The 20378-nt window shown below is 31.7% G+C and overlaps 2 protein-coding genes across 2 annotated transcripts in view; one reads left to right on the forward strand and one right to left on the reverse strand.

Annotated features, from left to right (window-relative positions):
• LOC117168011 (thymosin beta) overlaps positions 1 to 8731 on the forward strand; it is a 36397-nt gene extending 27666 nt beyond the window's left edge. The window contains exons 2-5 of the mRNA XM_033353325.1: positions 6015 to 6173; positions 6945 to 7058; positions 7479 to 7592; positions 8276 to 8731. Coding sequence (XP_033209216.1) covers positions 6035 to 6173; positions 6945 to 7058; positions 7479 to 7592; positions 8276 to 8304 — 396 coding nt within the window. The 5' untranslated portion in view covers positions 6015 to 6034 and the 3' untranslated portion in view covers positions 8305 to 8731. The remainder of the gene's footprint in view (positions 1 to 6014; positions 6174 to 6944; positions 7059 to 7478; positions 7593 to 8275) is intronic.
• A 394-nt stretch (positions 8732 to 9125) lies between these two features.
• On the reverse strand, positions 9126 to 20169 carry LOC117182645. Its single transcript, XM_033375747.1, has 2 exons — positions 19481 to 20169; positions 9126 to 9243 (listed from the first exon to the last, which is right to left on the reverse strand). Exons 1-2 carry the CDS (start codon positions 20167 to 20169, stop codon positions 9126 to 9128), a joined length of 807 nt encoding a protein of 268 aa, XP_033231638.1.
• Positions 20170 to 20378: the final 209 nt, after the last annotated feature.

Consider the following 20378-nt stretch of genomic DNA (forward strand, 5'->3'; position numbering starts at 1 on the left):
AGATTGTTCTGTCAGTAATCATCATTATCAAAAAACATTCACTTCATACGACGTTGTCACACCATTTCGGTAAAGGGTTATCCAACGATCACCTTTCTGGGGACTGTGCAGTCTCATAATACTGTGGTCACAAATAAAATATCTTACATCACTCGCAAGTTCGCACACGTCTTTAGGCGGGTAATTCAATATGTTCGCAGGACGACGATAAAAGCGATAGCCTACATTTATTATTTTACTACTCGCCCTGCGAACATTAATATATACTATAGTATACAAATATTCCACAGATAAATGGTGTATTTCTTGAAAATATATAAGTATCAATAGCCTGAGGGCAACACTAGTTTTCACAAAGAAAGTAAAAATTTTATTGTAGTTTTTCCAATTTGTGAAGAAACTCTAAAGAAATGTTATGAAGAAATGTGTTGATTTCTCGCAAGAGCCTTTCAGATGCTTTCAGAACACGCGCGCTCAAGTGTGCGACTGAAAAAGAACATGCATTTCGGTTAACGTCATGCATAGATCCTTGACCCTATTGGTCAATTAAGTTAGCCATTGACATCTAAAGAAAGTCTCAGTAGAATCAGTCAATCAGCTGTCGAGAATAGAAAACAAGATTCGATAAGTCGAAAATTTAACAGATTCAATAATTGGATGATTCAAGTAGGCGCAAGTTTCAAAATACTCGACATTTTTGGCATAATTATTGTAATTAATTAATACAATAGTTAAAAGTTAAGAATTAAAATAAGTATGTTAAGTGGAGTTAGTTGTAATTCATGGTTAATTTCTCTGAACATAGGTAAAAGGGAAGAAATTGTTTTCAAAATTCAAAACAAAATAAGAATTTTAAGTTATCTTGAACATGGTAAGAGATGCGTGAAATCAGACAAAATTTGCAGGGTTTTCTAAAAGGGGATGGACCTCGAACGGCTTGGCCTACACCATTATATAAATGTTCAAAATTCAAAAAGAATTTTTTTTAAATTACCTCTAAAAGGGTCGCAGATACGTGAAAACGAAAACATTTTAAATATTTTCTAAATGGTTTTATAAATGGGTTTATAAATGATTTTATAAATTTTATAAGGATTTACCAATTCGAAGTAACACAATAGAAAGATTTTGGAAATTAATCTGAATCCGCCCACAGTGCCATATATGTTACGCTTCACACGTAAAACGAAAATCGCGTTTACTGCCGTTCTTTGAGCTTAAAACCTGCGCGCCACCGCCATTTAAAATTTAAAAAAATTTAATTTTGATTTATCGCGAAAACAATGAAAGATACGCGAGAACTGGCCAAATATTCACTGTTTGATGAAGATCCTCGACCACCCTGAACTAACACAGTAAAGTAGAGAGACGCGAAAAGGAACAAAATTTTCATGATATTCCAGACCGATATGGTCCTCGGGCACCCCGAATTAGTCCAGTACAAATATTTTCAAAATAAAAGTGTTGAGATATCTCGAAAATGATAAGATACGCCGAAACTGTCAAAATATTCAGGGTTTTATATAAAAGGTTGTCCCCAGCCACCACAAATTAATCCAATAAAAAGATTTTCAAAAGTAAAAAATCTAAATTTTGAATTATCTCGAAAAGCGTGAGACATGCGCAAAAACTTAAAATATTAACAACAAATAACAATTAGTATTAATATTGAGGAAATTTGATACATTTTCAGATTTCGAGAAAACAGACGTGAAAAACGTGAAAATTTCAGAGATTTTCTAGAAGGGGATAGATTAATTTGGATTTGAAATAATTGAAAAGATTTTTTGAATGTGCTACGGATTTATCGGAGTAAGGGCACGGTTTAAAATGGATTAAAAAGTGTTTTATGATTCAAGTTTACGTTGATATCCGGATTTGAAATAAATGAAAGTTTATAGGTTTGGATTGGTTTTCAGTTCACTCGGATAGTGTGAGATTTTGTTTCCGATTGGTGTCTGATTCATTCTGTTTGGTTTCGGATTCATACTTATCCATTTCCATTGATGTCTGATTCAGTATGATTCATCAGATTGAATTCAAGAAGCCCCATCTATTTAAGAGTATTGGAGGCACGGATTGAATGAAGAAGGATTGATAAGTGAACCTCGAATCCATTCGGATTGAATTGGGGGTTGAGACATGTATTGAGATTGGGATTTAATTTGGGTTTAAATGATGGATTGATAAGGGTTGAAGAGGATTGAAAAATTGCTTTGGATTGTTTCGGATTAATTCGAATTATTCCGAACTACAATCAAACATTTCCGAAATAATCACAAAATATATCACCTGACGAAAACACGCGCGCTTGGTCTCGCTTAGAAAATAGTTGAAGCTTTATCATCGGAACAGCGATGAACATATGAAAATTTGATTCATAATATTGTGGAACTCAAAATGAAAGAAACGCATACATTCTACGTTTTATTAACTTTATTCATACTATACAGAGCAATGCATTTTGAGCCGGCGACGCATTGCCTCGGTCTATCCTATATTTTCTAAATTTAGAATTTAAAATGCAATAACTTTCGAAATTAAATTTTTCAATCTGAAGCGGAAAACATTACAACTGAATTTTAAAACATCATCTTTTATTTTAAATACATATATAGACCTTAAATCTCGTCTTCAAATAATATATTTTCACTAACGATATTGTTGGATGCCATCGATATTAAATACGTTTTGTATGAAAAGAGGTGAAAGGAAATGAGCCTCTTATTATTGCATTAGGAGTAAGAAAGTGGAAAACTATAATAATGAAAACTTGTTATAACATCTTGTTTTTTCTGAGAATAAGACTACTGGTTTAAAAGAGTTAATCTGATTCGAATTGCCATCATTTTTGCTGTCCTCACATAATATTCCCTTCGAAAAATTTGTTCCTTGTATCGACTATCGATCTGTTTTCTACATAAACGTCGAATGACTTCATTCTTGTGGAATGCTTTACTCTTACTAATGCCCATATGTTATTCATATTTTCTGATGATCATCAGTAACTTCGTGTTTAGTATTAAACCGACACTTTCGTCTCTGACCAGTCATCAAATTTGGTTAGAAAACCATTTCCTATCTCTAATTTCTTCCAGGTAAACTTCAGAGTGTTTTAATTAAATTACTTTTAACGAGGCTCATCAAGTGCCTGTTTCTTATTTAAATAGCATTTAAAGGAAACTTGGATTATATAAAATCGGTTTCAATTATTTAGCTCGCAACAAAAAAGGAGTTTTTTCTTCGAGATTAATATAATGTTATTATAAATCCAATAAAAAATGATACGGTCATTGACTCGAGAAATTGCAGGAGCGCAAAAAACAACATTACTCACGTCTTGTAATGGAAAATGAGTCACTTCTAAAGGCAAGTCAATATTTTAATGGGTAGTATTTAGCGTCTCATTTTGTTAAATCATAATTCCATTTTCTGAATTTGAAATATTCCATATTTAGGAATCACAAACTGTCCCGATTGTTCTGAAATTTGAAACAATTTTAGGTTGCGAGGGCACTGTCCCATCAAATTAAAAAATAACCAATAAAATTCCTTTTGTTGTGCATTTTTCAATTCTATTGGTTATATCATTTAAGTACGCCGATAAACAGCAACCATGGGACTGTGCCCGGAAAAAATTTCTTTATTCTAGGCTTTTGTTCTTTAATAAAGCATATGTCTCTTTGATATATAGAAATATTGATCTTTATTTTTAATTAACAAAATTTGTAAGATTCTTAATAATAAAATTCTAAATTCTTTTTATTTTAGGGGTTTACTTTTTAAAAGTCACGAAAATTTGTTACATAATAATTAATAATCACTATCTGTAAGACTTGTTGCTTCCTCTTTCTCCCAGTTTGCAGGAAATGGACTACGATGTTTCCGCTCCCTTGATTTCGTTCTTTATCAGTATTGTGAACCTGCACGTAATAAATGATAAATGAAGTTTGATACAAATTTCCTTTAAAAAAAGATCATTTTGATGTTTTGGAATAACTTTTTGAAAATGTACACTATCGGACAAAACTGTGCGTTCAGTTAAGAAAATCGGATTTAAAACAGGCTTGTATTAGAAAGTGACTAACTGCGAAAAATTAATTTCGAAATATTAAAAAAAAAAACGGTTAGAAAGCTTATTACGTTTTTCATTGATTGAGCCCTACTTGAAGTATTCTGAAACCATGGACATAGGAAACACGGGACTAGGCATGCCATCCTAACCTGGTCTAGCGGGGTTGAATCCACGGGAGGGGGGAGAATTCCATGAGTGGGGAGAGCCGCCATCTTACGATGTGCCATTTGATTATGCGCACGAGCATTTTTGCCGACAAACTGTGCATGAAAATATAAACATGTGGGCGCTGCCATGTTTGTCACAGGACATCAAAATATGGTGGACCTCCCCCCTCATTGCATCAACCGCGCAATGGCATGCCTAGTCCCGTGTTTCCTGTGTCCATGTCTGAAACATGAACATAAGAAACATGTCTGAAACATGGTCATAGGAAACAAGGGACTAGGCATGCCATTGCGGGGTTCATGCAATGAGCGGAGAGTTCCGCCACCTTTTGATGTCCCGCGACAAACATGGCAGCGCCCACATGTTTATATTTTCATGCACAGTTTGTCGGCAAAAATGCTCGTGCGCATAATCAAATGGCACATCGTAAGATGGCGGCTCTCCCCACTCATGGAATTCTCCCCCCTCCCGTGGATTCAACCCCGCTCGCCCAAGTTAAGATGGCATGCCTAGTCCCGTGTTTCCTATGTCCATGGTCTGAAACATGGACATAGGAAACAAGTTACTAGGCATGCCATTGAGGGGGTGATGCGATGAGGGGGGAGGTCCGCCACCTTTTGATGTCCCATGACAAACATGGCAGCGCCCACATGTTTATATTTTCATGCACAGTTTGTCAGCAAAAATGCTCGTGCGCATAATCGAATGGCACATCGTAAGATGGCGGCACTCCCCACTTATGGAATTCTTCCCCCTCCCGTGGATTCAACCCCGCTCGCCCAAGTTAAGATGGCATGTCTAGTCCCGTGTTTCCTACGTGCATGGCCTGAAACAATAGATACCGACAGCATCGGTACAACAGAGACCTACATTATCAGAAGGACAGACAGCTAAAGAACGATCCTAACTACGAAATAGTTCACATGCATACAATTTTTATTTAGAACAATACATTTTTTTGTTATTATCCTTCAAAAAAGAGGCCGGGACGTCCTTTATGATATTTTATAGGATCTGCGAATTCAGTTTTTAAAATTTTCATTTTTTTAGAAAAAAAAAAACCGGGGAAACTGCACCCGATTGACCACACGAGGAAGTAACCCATGCCCTTACCAAAAATTCATTCGCTCAATTAAGTTGTAAAATAGGTACATATTAAAAAATAATATATGCATTTAATAATAATAAATGTACTAATTAGGAATTTCAGAAATTCTTCTTTGAAACACATTAGTACAATATAATAGATAGAATGAGTGATATAATATTAACATTACTCTACAGACTATTAAACGCAAAATTGGATATTTTTACATATTGATAAATACATTTATCTTCATATACAGAATCTTTGACATTTTATTTGTGTTTTCTGAAGATAGTGAGTGATTTATTATTGTTTAACAATTTTTATAAGTAGATACGGTAATTTCAGACAAAGTAGCTGAAATTGTAAATAAGCGTAACTGCACATTTTCACTGAAATCGATAACAATACATCTTTGTTGTCATAATATCTAAAAATTTAGTATTTTTTATATAGACAGCCGCTTTTTGTTGTTTAAAACTGGTTCAAATATAAGTGCAGTGCGTATAATTTTTTTTCACTACCAGCGTACAGTTGGCTACTCTGCAGATACGCTCATTTTCATTTGCACGGCAGAATTGTACGTCTTAGGTGAGAGGCTCTAAGAAACTTCTCTCCGTGTAGTCACCATAAAATAATTCTTATTTGTGTTAAGAATAATATTTTTTTTATTTCTGCTTTCAGACTTTTAAATTTTCGGCATTATGTCAAATCCTGTGAGTCCATCCTTGAAAAGCTTGCCAAAGGTAGCTGTAGATTTAAAGAGTGAACTGGAAGGCTTCGACCCAAGTTGCATGAAAAAAGCAGCCACCACGGAAAAAAATGTCTTACCTTCTGCCGAAGGTACTTATAGAAAATAATTATCGAAAGCAATACGTTTATTCCGGGAATAAAGAAAAATGGATTTAAAATTAAATTTCTCTTCAGAAAAGTCCGTTTTATATTAATTACATTTATTACTGACAAACAACGATTTTATAACTACTTCCAAAGTAAATAATAACTTGGATAAGACAATGCATAATTTCAGCTGTTTTACAAGCATATAAAGCGAGTCTAAAGTAGTGCTTTTCGAGCATCGTGCCATCAGAGGTTGCAAAAGTGTAGACAAAAATGTATAGAACAGAAGTTTGACACAGTGGTGTATGATGAAAATTATACATCTTCGAGCTCACTAAACGTGATCGGAAAGCAAACACTTATCAATGAAAAATATTTCTTAAAAGATTGGACCAACTTGAAGCGATAAGTTAGCGTAAATTACTGAAAACTTGTGGATACTTTAAATAGCATTAATTTGCCGTAAAAACCTTAAATTTCAAGAAACTAAAAGTATCCAAACATTTCCGGTAATTTATAGAATCTGGTATTTTATTTTTATATTTTATTTTTTGTAAATCCAACAATGCAATCGTATTTAAAATCATGCATTTTTTGTAAAAAGTATCGTATGCGTGAAGGGGGAGGGGACTTTTCACAACTTATACATATTTTAATACTCATCTCCGACTCAGACTTACGCACTCGGCGTAGAAAGTCTCACTTCTCCCCTTTAGTGCATGGCATAGTATTTTTAGTGCTTGCGAAATTGTAGTTTTTCTTTTTTTTTTTTAGACGTGGCCGTGGAAAAAACACAGCAAACCCTTATTGCTGGAATTGAAGCGTTTGATCCAGCCAAGTTAAAGCACACGATGACTCAAGAAAAAAATCCTCTTCCTGACAAAGAAGGTAATATGCATTTTTTTATAAAATTAAACATTTAATTAATCAAAAATAACTTTTATTTGTTTAACATTAGTAACAGGGAGCATCTTTTCTATTTATGAACACACATTTTTTAAGCTTCATAGATTAAAAATTTTCAAATCCATAACGAATTATTAAGTTAAACAATTTTAAATTAAAAGATTCCGAATTCTTGAATTTAAAATCTCTAAAAATAGTAGTAGAGGAATTTGAGGTTTAAAGCGTTAAAATTATTGAATAATATTTCCGATTCTAATTTTTAAAATGATACAGTTTCAAATTGAGACTGCTTGAAATGGAAGAATTTCATTTATAAATTTACCAATTTAATTCAAATAGTGAATCATGGTAATCGATTTTAAAAGGAATTTGAATTGAAACTAACCAACGACCTTTTTGCAGTCATTGAACAGGAAAAAGAAAAGCAACAATTGATTTCCGGGATTGAAAACTTCAATCCTGCGAAACTGAAACACGCAGTGACCCAAGAAAAAAATGTTCTGCCAACCAAAGAAGGTCAGTAGTAAAAAAATTAAACTGATAACATTATTAATTATTATCTAGATTATTTAATTTTTCTTTAAATGAAATGAAATAAGACTTATGGGAAACCATATAATTATATTTTAAATGTAACACTTTTCATTAGTAAGACAACATTTTTCTTCTAATTTTAAAAATAAAATGTATTGGTATCAAATCTTGCTTTTGCCTATCGCCCTTGTATTTTCTTACGGAAGTTTATCAGAATTAATGTCTCTCCCACCTTGTGTTATCTTCGCACGTCGCATGGCGTCATGAGTATTTTGGAATATCCCGTACCCTTGTTGGCCTTCTGTATACTATTATACATTTTCTAAAACTTAAGTCAGTTAAAAAAAAATAGAACTGAGAACCTATAATGTAAGAAAAATGAGGTAGAATTGAGATAGAAAAAAAATGTTCTATCTTTATTATTTTTCTTTTTTTAAACAGAAATCTTTTCTTTTAATGGGATTCACTTTGGGGATGGCTCAAACTGAAGCTCTTGGAATTTTTAACAAAAAAAGCACAAAAAAACATTTAAAACAATGATTCTTTTTTAATTCAAGCCTACGCCTTGCGAAACCCCGCTGGTGGACCTCTTCTCGAACTGTTTTTTTTTTAAATATAATTAAGAGGCCAAAACATTTGAATATTGATTTTTATTCCTTTTCCAGCAATCGCCGCTGAGAAGGTAGCTGCATAAAGTGGAATTGGAACGAGAACATCGGAGCAGTGATTTGTGATTTCGCTACTTTTGTATCGTAGAATATTTTATAATGTTTACTGATGTAAAATTGGCGAGCGTCCTGATGTTAATGTAATCTTATGGACTATACTTAAACTTAACTATCATCTCATGCTTTCTTTCGCGCGAATAATAAAATGCAAGTCGAGTCTGTTCAACGATACTACGCAAAATGTCAATGAGATTATAGGTTTACAACAGTTTCCTTAATACGATAATAAGCGAGAAAAAAAGACACTCTAGATTCGATATAGTTTATTTTTGCATCTCTCGTGTAATTTGTCGTAAACATGGTTCGTCTTTAGTGCTGATATGTGCAAGTAAACATTATTTTTCCATGGATCAGTTTTTTATAACAAAGCACAGCAAACATGACGAATATGCATCTGTTAAAATGTTTGTGTAAAAACAATATTTTATATATTGGGCTATTGTATACTTTTTTAACTTTCATATACTCAATTTTCATAACATAATTATGAAATACAATAAACGAACATTTTTACGGAATTTGTGTCTTTTTTGTTCGTAAATCATTAGTTTAGTTTAAAAAATTTGCATTTTTTAGAAAAAGTTTTCAATACAGTTTTGAAGGCTAATCAATTTAAAGTTCAAGGTGTTTGAAATTTAACAATTTTATTAGTAAAATGTTTTAAGTTCATAAACTTTAAAGATAAATTAATGACAGTTTAAAGAAAATGATCATAATTTTATTATATTATAACAATAATATGATGAAACAATAGTAATATCAACCATAATAAATAAAACAATTGAAGTTAGACGACAGTCGTGGATGCTAAGGCATAGGCTTTCGACCCATTGCGTCGGCTTACGGGTTCGATTTCCACCTGGCACTGTGGAAGAGCCTCGGCGGCCCATGCGATGAACGTTAGCCTATCAAGGAAGTTATTTATCTTCAGAGATTCATGTGACAGATACCTCTAGAGAAAAAGGTTCTCTAAGTACTGAGAGCCGTTATTCTTGCTGGTTCGAAACCCACCTTGAACTGTAGGTCCCCCCTCGCACCACAAATAGATGTGTGGAGTGTGTAAAAGAATAGAGAAGGGGTACCAGGAACATGTGAACCCCAGACAACACATTAGAAAAAACAAAAAGTAAATGAAACAATTATTTAGCTATAATATTTAAAATATAATAATTATTAACTGCGAAAATAAAGGGAAACTTTAAAAATAAACAATTCTAATTCGGTTCCAAATTAAACCATTTTCAAACTGAAATGTTTAATATTGAACCATTACTAAATCAAGACTTCAGAAAATTATTCTTTTGTAATTGAGCAATATTTTATTACTCAATTAGAATTAAACATTTTAAATGAAGCGATTTGAAATTGAAGCGTTTTAGAACATAGGGTTTACAATTTTTTACAATCTCAGTATCTGAATGATTTTTTAACGGGATATTTGAATATTGAAACAATCTGCCCGCTCGTACTTAGGGACCATCCATAAATCACGTGAAGCTCCAAGGGGGGCGGGGGAACCTAGAGAAATGTGACCCAATGTCAACAGGGGGGGGGGGGGTTGAGAGGTGTCGCGTAACGCAAAATTCGTATAAAAAATTGTAATATACGCGAAAAAAATCCACTACACTTTAGAAAATTTGCTTAATTTTTTTTTCTTAACAAGCAATGAATCAGCTTAATCAGCTGATGTTTATTTTCAACTGGTTAGGTCGTACCGTTTTTTTAAATCAGCTGATGTTTATACTCAACTCTCCCTGGCGAGTGAACCTGTATGATATACTATAATTTTGTCGAAGCAAAATGGATTAAAAGAAATTATTTCAAGAGTTATATGACAAATATAAGTAAACGTACCCGAAAAATAAAAAAAAATGAGTTACGAAAAGATTGCACCTTTTGGAAGGGCATAAAATACAACGAATATTTTCATCGTTTGTATCAAAAAAATATATCACCTTGCGGTTCGTGGAAGTGAAAAAAAGGAATCTGGAGGCTTTATATGGGTCAAGGTAATTTTTGTTGCTTCAATTTACATTCTAAGTAATATTTAATATTATTATAATATTTCTTTGTATTCTACGATTGTGCTGAAAGTTTCCCTCGAGTTTTATTTTTGATTTTTTCAGGATTTTTAAAATTCTAAAAAATCCCAGAAAAAACGCGAGTTAGTTTATTTATATATATAAATAAACTAACTCTCGCGTTTTTCCTGAAAAAATCAAAAATAAAACGCGAGGGAAACTTTCAGCACAATCGTAGAATGCAAAGAAATATTAAACAAATATTATAATAATATTAATATTATATATAGTCTCGTACATCCTGAGGACGCGGAGCGACCCAAGAACGACCGCCTTCTGCATTTTTCCCGCAAGTGTTTTAGCATATTGTTGACACGCAGGGATGTTTTTCAGGCTATTAACCAATGAAAGCTTGGCACCTCCAAGAGCGCCAACGAGAAGGACGATTAGTTTAACAGAATATTCCGGGTACAATCGTTGCAACTCCCTTATAAGGTCTCGATACCTCTCTTTCTTTTCATTCTCCTTAATTATGATGTTTTTGTCAGCTGGTGCCGAAAATCTGATAACGAACATGGTTCGCTTCTCGAAGTCAAGAAGAACCATGTCAGGCCTCGAGTGAGCAACAGAAACAATTGTCGAGAATATAAAGTTCCAGTATATGCGGCACTTCCCATTCTCGACAATTGACTCAATTTCCCTAGGAGCATTTAGAGGAGCGATATTAAGGTTAGTGTCGTAAGGGTAACAAAGATGGTAATAAAGCACTCTTAGTGCCACATTGTGCCTTTGGATGTAGGTTGTTCCCGCGCGAGTTGGACAACTAGATATTATGTGTGCTAAATACTCAGGGTATGCATGGCACGCCCTGCAGCTATCATCGGGATCGGCTTGGCTCAAAATGTGGCGACGGTATATTAAGGTGGAAATGACACCGTCCTGAATATGCCAAAATGAAACCCTCCGTGCCAGACTTCAATCCCGGTGATTTAAGGAAAGCAAAAGTTAGCCCACACGACATTGACTGATCCTCAACTTTTCTGTGGAAGATGCCGTACATCCTCTTATCGTGGACCTGTTCACGGAAGTTTTTCTCTTGTGCTTTCTTAATCCGAGCTTTCAGGAGTGACTACTCGAGATAAATAAGATTTGATGCATTTTGCTCACCCCTAATACTGAAGTTAAGTTCAAGTGTTCCAGCAGCCTCCTCCGCTGCTTTGTACAGAAACGCTCCTTTGCCTACTTTTTCGTGCTTCTTGACCATTTTGAGAAGACGGTCTCTTCCATTTGCGACTCTATGTGCTGTACCCAGAATAATCCTGTTGTGAAGACATTCAAGTTTCAATATTCCGCGACCATATTGACGGCGTGAGATGTAGAGTCGCGGAACAGAAAACTTCAGATGCATGCTTTTGTTCATATGTGTGTTCTATTTCAAATACTGGACCGGATGCTTAATATAAACTTAAAATTTGTTTTCAACATTAAAAAATCGATCCAAGTTAGCCAAAAAATGCAATTTTCTATCAATTAAAATAAATTCTCATAAATTTTCAATGAATTTATTTCTCGGTTATATTCTCGGTAATAATCTCATTCTGGTTACCGTCCTCAAAGTATGTATTTTTCTATTGTTCAGCGCTAGACTCGGTCTCGCAGCTGGACGGCTCTCAACCGGCGGCTTCTGCATTATGTTACAGGGGACATTTAAATGGAATCTTGTATGAATTCTTTTGCCCATAGAGATCGAGTTGAAGGCGCGCACAGTGGGTGGAAATGCACTTTTTTCGTTTAAAAATGTTCAGAGCCTTCAATTTTGGTCCGAACATAACAATTTTTTACGCTTTAATAACTGATTAGGTAAACTTTATATCATCTTAAATGAATATTCAGGGACTCATAGAATACAAATGATTTATTTATTATTCCATTTATTTGATTTAAATAAATTTTATGAAGAAATTAGCAAATAGTCTTAGTATCGGTAAAAAAATTCTGTTTGCTAAAAGTGCTTCATATTAATGCATAATTAAAATCCATAAATATTTAATTCAATATAAATATATTTAGTATAAATAGTATAACTATAGACCTCCATGGTAGGGCGCAACAGAGTTCATACACTATTCCATTTAAATGTACCCCTGTAATATAAATGCAGAAGGCGTCTGTTGAGAGCTACGGCGCTTCGAGATCCAGCCCAGCGCTGAACAATAGAAAAGGTTGCCAATAGGGTATGTAGGCCGCAGTACCTTGAGTTCGTTTTGAGCCGAGATTTTGTAATCAACTCAAAACGCTTGCGACCATGCTTGCCAGTTCCACGCGCGCTGGTTCACAGTTTATCTTTTGTAGAAATGGCGCGTGTGATAAAAAGTTAAAAATTGTTTTGAACTGCACATTACGAATACTGAGTATTTATAGTGGCAAATTTGAGGTTATGTTAATTTTCTGTATTAATGGATAAAACTTACTAATTTTATTTCTAAAATTTATTTTTATTTTATCCTTAGTAATTGGCTTCTTATACTGTACAACAATGTTTGGCAAACAAAATGGCTAAAGTCCCAGGTACAAAGATATTTTTATCAGCCCCTGTTAGTTACATCTCACAAGTGATGATTCATTCTACTCGTTAGTTTATAACTTAGTGCAGACATACCTGGAGGGAGCCAGCCAATGTCAGAGTTGATGGCAAAGTGAAAGAGACAGACTATGAATTAGCGGGATAACCTATCTTTCTCGCGCATCAATCTGATTGGCTGTTTGCTACTCTTCTTTAAATAAAGGTTAGATAGTTTAAATGTATGCGTAAGTTTAGCGCTATTTATGAAGCAAAATTGAATCTTTATTTAATGCAATCACTGAGATTAAAAAATTATTTCACAACTGTGTAAACACAAGTTTCATGGCCATAATAAATGCACGACGTACTATGTGCCTAATAGCTGACAGAGTCGTTATAATTGCGTGACTTAACGAACCGTACCCATTCAGAGTATTGGTACGAATCAGTGATCCCAGATCTAAAACGAGATGTGGTCCAATACTATGGCAGGGCTATGTCCGTGTGAATATAGTACGAGACGATGTAAATGATTGAGTTGCGCGCGCAACCCATTTCTCCTCGTCTGAATTTGAAAACTCGAAGGTGCACGATTACCGGTCGGAGAACTTCGGCGATTCTATTTATATATCTATCTGCTTACTGCTTTGAAATAAATTCAGGAGATTCAGAGATTGGGATTTTAATATTTCCAGATTTCGATGCTGACGATTCTCATGATTTGAATAGATCGCACGCCTCTTGATATGCGTATATTTTGAGGTTATGTTATTTCATGTATAAAATATAAATTATATAAATATTAGTACTATTATATATATATATACGCATATTAATAATGATAATATTATAATTATGTTATATTATAATAGTCTTATTTATATCTTGATCCGCATTTGAAAGAAATTAAAGAAATGAGTGATTTTGGAATTCATCTCGTTGGGGATAAAAACTCAATTATTTGATTGAAAAATTATTAATTTTGTTAAAAATGTAACTATTCTGTAATAAAAAGTCCTCTTTTCTATCAAAAGTTCAACAACTTTTTTAAAAATTTTATTTTTTTTAATTTGAAGGTTCATCTCTTTCGTTGAAAATACATTTTTGAAACTGACAACTAATCAATAGCATTTTTGGTTAAAAAATCATGTGTTTTGTTAAAAGGTCGTCTTTCTTTGTAGAAATTAAATTGTTTTATGGAAAATTTCTACTTTTTGATTAAAAATTACATTTTTCGGTTGAATTATCAACCATAAATATTTTTAGGTTGCAAGTCGTTCTGTTGTAAATGCAACTATATTGTTAAAAATTAAAACCATAATTTTTGGGTGGAAATACTCTTTTTGTTTTTAAATTTAAATAATTTCGTTGAAAGTTCATGTATTTTGTTGGAAATTGACCTTGTTTAGTAGAAATTTAATCTTTTTGGTCAAAAATGCAAATGTTTGTTTAAAATATCAACTGTACATCTCCTTGGGTTTAAAAGTCGATTATTTCACTAAGAGCTGAACTACTTTGTAAAAAAATACGTTTTTTAATAAGGTTTTTTAATTATGGTTGAAAATTTAACTATTTGGTTGAAAATTTAACTCTTTCATTGAAAACTCATATTTTTCGCTTAAAAAATTCAACTTTTTGTAGATAATTCGTCTTTTTTATTTTAAAATTAAATAATTTCTTTAAAAATCCATGTATTTTGTTTAAGATTTGTCTTTTCTTGTAGATCATCAATTTTCTTGGTCGCAAATTCATCTGATTGGTTGAAAATTTAAGAACTTTGTTTAAAATTAATCTTTTTGTTAAAATTTATTTATCTTTATCTGAAAAGGTAACTATTATATGATTAATTCAAAATTAATCGTATATATTGGTTAAGTTGGAAAATCGTTTTTTTTATAAAACATTAATCTTCTTGGTCCAAAATTCACCTTTTCCCTTGAAAATTTTACAATTTTGTTGAAAATTTGTTTTTTTTCTTGTTCAATTCAATTTTTTAGTACAGTTTTTATCTGGAAATTATACTATTCCATTTTTGGTTGAAACTTTATCCTGTACATTGTATTAGTTAAGACACTAATTATTTGATAGAAAATTAATTTTTTTGGTTGAAAGGTAAACTTTTGGGTTGAAAATTGATTTATTGTGTTAATTAGATTTTATTTGAAGATTCATCATTTTAGTTAAAGAATGAAAACTCAACTGTTTTGTGAAAAATTTTTCTGTTTGGATGAGTTCAACAGTTTTTAATAAAAAATGTAAGCATTTTTTTGTTGAAGATTCATAATTTTAAATGAAAATTCATCTCCTTCTTTAAAAATTTAAGGATTTGGTTGAAACTTCATTTTTTTTTTAGTTGAAAATGAAACTGTTTTGTTACACCGTTCGATTTTCAAAATTGTCAATTCGTAAATAAGCTTTTGAGTTTGGATTTATAAATAAAAATGTAAAAATTAATAATATAAAGCGACTTAAAATAAACAAATTCAATTTATAATTTAAAAAGTTTCCAATTAAAAAAGAATTGTAATTAATCTATTTTTATTGATCAAAATGATTCAGTCTTTAACATTGAAAAATTTATTTATTCATTCTTCAATTCAAAGCATTGAAAGTAAGTTTATATTAAAAAAAAAATCCTTATTGACTGAAAAGTCAACTCTTGTGTAAAATTAATATCTTTTTGGATGATTTCAACAGTTTTTAATTAAAAAATCAAACTTTTTTTGTTGAAGATTTATCATTTTAATTAAAAATGTAATTATTTTGTTGGAAATTTGTTATTCTCTTTTTTTTTAGTTGAAAATTCAATTATTTTGATAGTAAGTTAATTTTTAACATTTTCAGTTGGCAAACTAAAATTTTTATCTCTAAATAACAATGCAAAAATATTAATCTGGAACAACTTAAAATAAAAACAATGTAACTTTTATTTAAAAAAATTTTTAGTTAAATAATTAATTTAATCATTCAATTTTTAATGTTACAAACTAAAGTTTTTTTGAATTATTATCATTTTGAATCTTAAAAATAATAGCGTAATTAGTATTTTTTAACCAGAAATCTCTAAAATGTTAAAGTCATAAACATTTTTAAATGGTAATTTCGTATTTTAAAATAATTTAATTTAAAAAATTGTAAAATTAAAAGGTGTTAAAAGTTTGTGTTTTATACGTATGAATTATTGAGCGTTTAAATGAAATATTTCTGAATTAAAAATTTGTCAAGCTTCAGTTTTAAAAGTTTAAAATTCAAAAGATTTCCACCTCAAAAAAATCATTTTTAGATTTAAAATTTTCTAATTTCATCCTGAAATTTGAATTGCAACCGGAAATTTTTCAAAGCAGTTGTATGTATTTCTGAATTGGAACAGAGATTTTTTGAAAAAAATATATAATTCAGATCTGGGACAAGCCATTATAAACAACTATTAAAAACTATACAAATTTGAACAGAGTGGTTCGAAATATAAATTCTTGAATTGTTAAAATTGTAATGAGCTAAATTTTAAGTTTGAACGCTACAATTTTAATTTAGAATAATATTAAAAATTAATTTATAACTTGAAATTATTTGAAATAATTTGAAACACGATTTAGATTTTTGCATATTTAAAAAAAAAAGCTTTTAAGAATTGTAAAATATTTAAAAAGAATAACAAAAATGGTTGTGATTGCTAAGAAAATTGAAAATGATTTTTCAGTTTGAAAAATTAATTTTAAGTGAGTATTTGAAAAGATTTTAAAAATGAAAAAGAAGGAATCAGGATGATTTTAAGGCAATTTTTTTATTTTGCAGTTTTTTTTATTTTAGGAGAAAAATGTAATTAACACAATAAATGAATTTTCAACCTAAAAGTTTACTTTTCAACAAAATAAATTAATTTTCTATCAAATGATTGGTGCTTTAACTAATACAATGTACAGGATAAAGTTTCAACCAAAAATGGAATAGTACAATTTCCAGATAAAAACTGTGCTGCAAAATTGAATTGAATAAGAAAAAAACGAATTTTCAACAAAATTGTTAAATTTTCAAGGGAAAAGTTGAATTTTTGACCAAGAAGATTAATGTTCTATAAAAAAAAACGATTTTCCAACTTAACCAATATATACGATTAATTTTTAATCAATCATATAATAGTTACTTTTTCAGATAAAGATAAATAATTTTTAACAGAAAAAATTAATTTTAAACAAAGTTGTTAAATTTTCAACCAATCAGATGAATTTTCGACCAAGAAAACTTATGATCTACAAAAAAAGACAAAACTTAAACAAAATACATGATTTTTTAAAGAAATTATTTAATTTTAAAGTAAAAAAGACGAATTATCTACAAAAAGTTGAATTTTTTAAGCGAGAAATATGAGTTTTAAATGAAAGAGTTAAACTTTCAACCAAATAGTTAAATTTTCAACCATAATTAAAAGACCTTGTTAAAAAACGCATTTTTTTACAAAGTAGTTCAACTCTTAGTGAAATAATCAACTTTTAAACCCAAGAAGATGTACAGTTGATATTTTAACCAAACAATTGCATTTTTGACCAAAAATGATCATTTTCAACCAAAAAGATTAAATTTCGACTAAACAAGGCCAATTTCCAACAAAATACATGAACTTTCAACGAAATTACTCAATTTTAAAAACAAAAAGAGTATTTCCACCCAAAAATTATGATTTTAATTTTTAACAATATAGCTGCATTTACAACAGAACGACTTTACAACCAAAAAATATTTATAGTTGATAATTCAACCGAAAAATGTAAAAATGTGAAAAAAAAATAAAAATTAAAAAAAAGTAGTTGAACTTTTGATAGAAAAGAGGACTTTTTTTTACAGAATAGTTACATTTTCAACAAAATTATTAATTTTTCAATCAAATAATTGAGTTTTTATCCCCAACGAGATGAATTCCAAAATCGCCAATTTCTTTAATTTCTTTCAAATGCGGATCAAGATATAAATAAGACTATTATAATATAACATAATTATAATATTATCATTATTAATATGCGTATATATTTACATATATAATAGTATTAATATTTATATAATTTATATTTTATACATGAAATAACATAACCTCAAAATATACGCATATCAAGAGGCGCGCGATCTATTCAAAACATGAGAATCGTCAGCATCGAAATCTGGAAATATTAAAATCCCAATCTCTGAATCTCCTGAATTTATTTCAAAGTAGTAAGCAGATAGATATATAAATAGAATCGCCGAAGTTCTCCGACCGGCAATCGTGTACCTTCGAGTTTTCAAACTCAGAAGAGGAGAAATGGGTTGCGCGCGCAACTCAGTCATTTACAGCGTCTCCTACTATATTCACACGGACATAGCCCTGTCATAGTATTGGACCACATCTCGTTTCAGATCTGGGATCACTGGTACGAATGCAAAGTAACAAGACAACGGAAGTCGGTACCTTGGAACGGGAGGTGACGTCATTACATATTAGTCATTTAATGGTTTAAATCAGCTCAATGAACATGTACAATTTAGAGTAGTACTTTACGAATTTTAGCATTTATGCTATGCGCATAAACATATTCCTCCCACTCGCCCCTTCTGCATATTCAAATTTAAAACAATATATATGCATTAAATTTTAATGATAATAACATGGAGTGGTAGGTTCAATTTACATAGTTAAGTTACAATTTGAGATGTAGAAATAATTTACATAATCTTATGAGTTATAATCTAATTTGTGGATGTCACACGGTAAAATAAATTGAGCTGTGACAGAGATATTATTCCTTATTATAGCTAAATATTTAGCTGAAAACGAACGAAGGAATTTAGAAAGATCCCTGGATCAGCGAAAATGAATATCCTTGACCATTTTCCATATACCAGGGATATCGTATAGTCAAACAGCGAATAAGTATAGCTATAATAGGAATATTAAGAATAGGTGTATGAAGCAATTATCGGAAGAGCGCCGGTGCATTATGGGAGCAGCGAAATAAAATGGTGACGGTCTAATCGGGAGCAATGACAGTTGAGATTTACTTAGGACAATTAAACGCTTTTTACCACTTAAAATGTGCTCGAATGTTAATATTAAATGGAGTTTCTGATGCAGTAATAATAATTTACATTTGTTTCGATTGTAGGCGATAACTATATTGAAATATCAAGAAACACGATAAAAACAACAAACTTGACCTCCAAATGTATTACACGGATTTCAGGGAAATTCCTTTTCGCGATGCCAGACGAAAGATTGGCTACTGTAAGTTAATATATTTCTATAACAACTAATTTTTTTTCTAATCTGAAGATAATACAATTATACATAATCTGTCGAAAATAAAAAACTTTCGAACTTAGCAATTATGTCCAAATTACTGACTTACGAGAACAATTTACATAAAGTAACTAAATGTTTAACTCTTCTAACTAAACGTTTTACCTAATCCAAGCGTACACTTTCTTTGAGTTTAATATATTCTTGATTCACTCGTTCGCCTCAAGAATTTTTTTTCCATGCAATAACTGGCAGTGGACAAAGACTCTTCGATCAATCCTAGTTCCCACTTGCCAGGTGGTAAATCTTCATTTTTTATTAAGACTAGTGTACCGGGTTCTAAATTAGGATTCTTATGCCTCCATTTGTTACGTTGTTGTAATGTGTTTAAATAATCATGGCGCCAAAGACGCCAAAATTGCTCAAGCCTCTGCTGAAATAGCTTCCAACATTTTGGGTATTGCTCAATTAGATCCAGCATGGATCGCTCAGGCAATGACAATGGTGCTCCACCATTTAAAAAATGTCCTGGTGTCAACGATGACAATCGATCGGTCTCATGAGACACAGGTCCTATAGGACGGAAGTTCAAACATGCTTCGATTTGCCATGTAAGCTTAGTGAGCTCGTCAAAGGTCAAAATGTGATTCTTGATAACGCGTCTGAGATGGTGCTTGATACTTTTCACCCCGGCTTCCCATAAACCACCAAAATCGTGCGAAGTGGAAGGTATAAACTTCCACGTCAAACCGTCCAGAGCAAACGCGGAATGTAGTTGATGATCAGTTACTAGTTTTCTAAATGCTCTTTGTGGTTCCCTACTAGCACCAACGAAATTTTTCGCCTTATCGCTATAAACAACTTGAGCATAACCTCGACGGCTACTAAATCGTCGAATTGCTGCTATAAACCCTTTAGCTGTATAACCAGATACAACCTCTATATGGATGGCTCTAGTAGCCAGACAAAAAAAATGCATATATATGATTTGTCAGTTTTTGCGTTGCGAATTTTTGACAACTTGTAGGTGTATGGACCGACATAATCAATTCCTGTATGTGTAAATGGAATAGACGGAGTGACGCGGGAGCACTTTGGCCCGGTAGAACCCACTGTTTTGCCTGTTGCGTTGACTCAGGAGTGTAGTAGTGGATCCAGGTTTCATCCATGGTTATGAATCGGCGCAAA

Source organism: Belonocnema kinseyi, chromosome 2, assembly GCF_010883055.1.
Source record: "Belonocnema kinseyi isolate 2016_QV_RU_SX_M_011 chromosome 2, B_treatae_v1, whole genome shotgun sequence".
NCBI lineage: Eukaryota > Metazoa > Arthropoda > Insecta > Hymenoptera > Cynipidae > Belonocnema > Belonocnema kinseyi.

Bases quoted from the DNA above. Each gene is read 5' to 3' on its own strand.
- LOC117182645 (XM_033375747.1), bottom strand. From the start codon at position 20,169: ATGCATTTTTTTTGTCTGGCTACTAGAGCCATCCATATAGAGGTTGTA. The intron at 9,244-19,480 runs GTGGGAACTAGG...CTTCCTTGATAG, and splicing joins GAAGATTTACCACCTGGCAA to GCTAACGTTCATCGCATGGG.